Source organism: Chenopodium album, chromosome 3, assembly GCF_948465745.1.
Source record: "Chenopodium album chromosome 3, dcCheAlbu1.1, whole genome shotgun sequence".
In the NCBI taxonomy this organism is placed as follows: domain Eukaryota; kingdom Viridiplantae; phylum Streptophyta; class Magnoliopsida; order Caryophyllales; family Amaranthaceae; genus Chenopodium; species Chenopodium album.
The window spans coordinates 57,019,113-57,022,365 of NC_137836.1; the positions used below are offsets into that span (position 1 = coordinate 57,019,113).

Sequence of the window (3,253 nt, forward strand, 5' to 3'; positions counted from 1 at the left end):
TCATCTGAGCTCAGGTGACGGAAAACGCTTGTGGGGCCCAGCATAACAGCTAGTTTTTGATTTTTTTCCAAAATTCTCTTGATTTCCCTTTTATTTAAACCTAGTTCTTCATTTGTACACCAAATTCTTGAAGATTAATTTTTGCGATTTTCTTCAGAAATCAGTATTTTTGGGCAACCTTAACAATCCCAAACCCTCAAATTATCAAACAATCAATTGAACTCCTCGACAACAAACATAAAAAAGGTAAGCAATTGTCGATAATTCTCTAGCAATTTTTGTGATTTCTGATGTAATTAGTTGCAATTCGTTGCGTGATTATGTTGCATTTGCTAAGAGTAATTGAAATTGGGCGTTTTGTGAGGTCAATTAAACCCCAATTTCAATTAAAATACTTAGAGTTCATGTAAGATTAAATTAGATTGGGGGTCGGTTTTTGTTATGTGAATTGGCTACTGAAATTAGGGTTATATTATGGTGATTGTGTTCAAATACAATTAATTTCATTCCTGTTCTTACTGAATTTCAGAAGGGAATGTCTTCAGTTAGCATGTCACCCTCAAAGAAGAAAAAATGCCAATGTGGAGTTCCAAAGTCTAGGCTGACTGCTTGGAGTAGGGAGAACCCTGGACGCAAGTTTAGGACCTGCAAATTCTATGATCCTGTGACCGAGTCAAGGGGGTGTAAAGCTTTTGAGTGGGTGGATCAACCAGATGGAACACCTTGGCAAACAGAGGTGAATAACAACTTGCTGCTGGACAAGAAACTAATGAAGGGAGAGCTGAATGACATGAAGAGGGAAGTTAATGATGTTAGTGGACAAAGGAGGTGCTTGCTCAATGAGATTGACAACTTGAAGATGAAATGCAAAGCTCTTAGCTCAGACAGGAAGAAGATGAGCAAGGAAGTGCATGGCAGCAATGCAACAACAAAGAAAATGCTCACAGTACATGCTATTGTTGTGTTTTGTTGTTTTGGTTTGGTACTGGCTATGTATTTTAGATCTTAGGTTCATTTTGGAATGCTTAGAAACAAAAAAATCCTCAACTTATGTTGTCTTTTGTTGAATTATTATGTGTGGATGTTGGGATGACATTTCTTGACTACTTTTGACTAAATCAATGAGAAATGGAACTTTTTGGTAGAATCATATCACATTTCATATTAGTACTTGCAACACAACGTTGTTAATTGTTTTACATTGGCTGAGACAAAAGTTAAGGCACCTTTGTGCAAAATCATTGTTCAACTACCAAATATACTGCCTACTGGTAAAACCATTGTGCAAAATCATTGTTCAACTACAAAAGTTAAGAAACTAGGCTGTTTATTACAAAATACTAATGAGTAGACCTAGGGTCACAGTTGATTGAGATCCTTGTCCTTCTTGCTTCTCATTACATGAAGCTTGGACCTGGTCTGTATTTTGACTTTGGGAGGGGTAGTTGCTGGCACTCTTGTGGGCTGACTCAGGCTCTTCTTGCTCCTGGTAACAGGCTGAGTTGGAAAAGGGTTTGTTCTTGTTGCACGCTGGCTTGGCGCAGCAGTTGCAGGTGCAGCATTACTTGACCCAGCCTCTGCTGTTGAGGCTGATATTGTGGCAACTTCAGTGCAGCCTGCAATCACAGTATGACAAGACTCAGAAACAAAGCAACTAAATACACTCAAGTCACAAAATACACAAAATACCTGTCTTACTGCTTTCTCTTCACTTTTCTTCCTCTGTTCCTTAAGCCAAGGAGTCTGCATCTATGGCCTCCCACCCTTTGGATTTGTTGCAGGTGGGTTAGGCTGTTCTGGTGCTGCTTCAGCCTTGCATGTTTTGGCAATGTGGCCAAACCCACCACAGTTCTTGCATTGTTTCTTCACCTTTGGCTTCTTGCCCTCAGGTGCTGCAGAACTGCCCTCCCCTGGTTCAAGCTTTCTCTTTTTTGCCTTAGGTCTTCCTAGCTGCACTTTCAGCACAGGTGGCAAACGTTGTATGAGCTTGACCTTTTCCCAATTCTTAAGGCCAGGCATTGGCTGTATTGGGTTCTCATATGCAGCCAAGTATGTCACCCTATAGTAATGTGGGTGCACATACAACTCAGGATCATCCCTTTTGTCTATTATGCAAGCAAATGCATGGACATATGGTATTCCTGTCAACTCCCATCTAAAACAAGTGCATTTTCTCTCTTGTAGATCCACAATGCACTTATCATCCTTGTATTTCACCTCATAAATTTCATCCCTTGAAGCTGTAACCTCACATGTCCTGGCATACTTCTCCAACCCATCAAAGACCTTGTTGACAAATGGCGTTAGTAAACCTTCCCAAGACTTTGCTGCCTCCCATTTGTCATTACTCCTCTTCGTCATATATCTTCTAAGCCATTCCATTTGAGTTAGAATAGGCTTGTCTCTGGCATCTCTAATCACTGCATTAAATGTCTCACACAAGTTGTTTAACAACATGTTAGACTTGCAGTTTGTAGAGAAAGCATGCCTTGACCAGTGCTGGGGGTCAATGTTTGACAACCACTGGTATGCTTCTTCATCCAAAAAATTGATACTTTCCATAGCAACCTCAAACTCAAACTGATACAACCACACACATGACAACCATTCAACACAACATAGACACATGGCATACAGTTTTCACAAAATAGAAAGACATGCAATTATGTGCAAAACTAAATGTAGATAAATGGGCAAAATTCACAAGTATTTGGCCAAAAACCAAACTGATACAAGCTAAACACAAAATCACCTAGCATACATTCTAGTTCACCATAAAGCTGACATAAAAGAAGCTAAATAGAAGCTTACCAGAGTGCTTGCCCTAGCAGCAGCCCAGAACAATTCCTTGAAAGTTGCACCATGAAATTTCAGTTTGAAATTTGACCAAATATGCCTCACACAAAATCTAAGCTCAGCTTTGGGGGCCACATCTGCAAATGCTTCTATGAGACCCTACACACAAGGCAAAACCAACAAGTTAGTGTCCTACTTTTACAAAATAAAGCAAATTCAAGTAAACACAAACACAACCCACTTACTTTCTGTCTGTCAGAGATAAAAGTCAAGCCATCTCCTTGCTCATACACACAAAGTGCCTTGAGAAAACTCTCTAAAAACCAGCACCAGCTGTCCTTGTTCTCTATCTCTGCAGTTGCCCAAGCAATTGGGAAGATGGCATTATTGCCATCTTTTCTAACTGCAACCAAGATCTGCCCAGGGTATGCCCCTTTTAGATGGCACCCATCCACCC

At 40.2% G+C, this 3,253-nt stretch overlaps 1 protein-coding gene across 1 annotated transcript; it reads right to left on the bottom strand.

Moving 5' to 3' along the window:
* Nucleotides 1-1,749: 1,749 nt before the first annotated feature.
* Nucleotides 1,750-2,562, bottom strand: LOC145625140 (uncharacterized). The gene has a single exon (XM_081678220.1). The coding sequence runs from the start codon at nucleotides 2,560-2,562 to the stop codon at nucleotides 1,750-1,752; it is 813 nt and encodes a 270-aa protein (XP_081534346.1).
* Nucleotides 2,563-3,253: the final 691 nt, after the last annotated feature.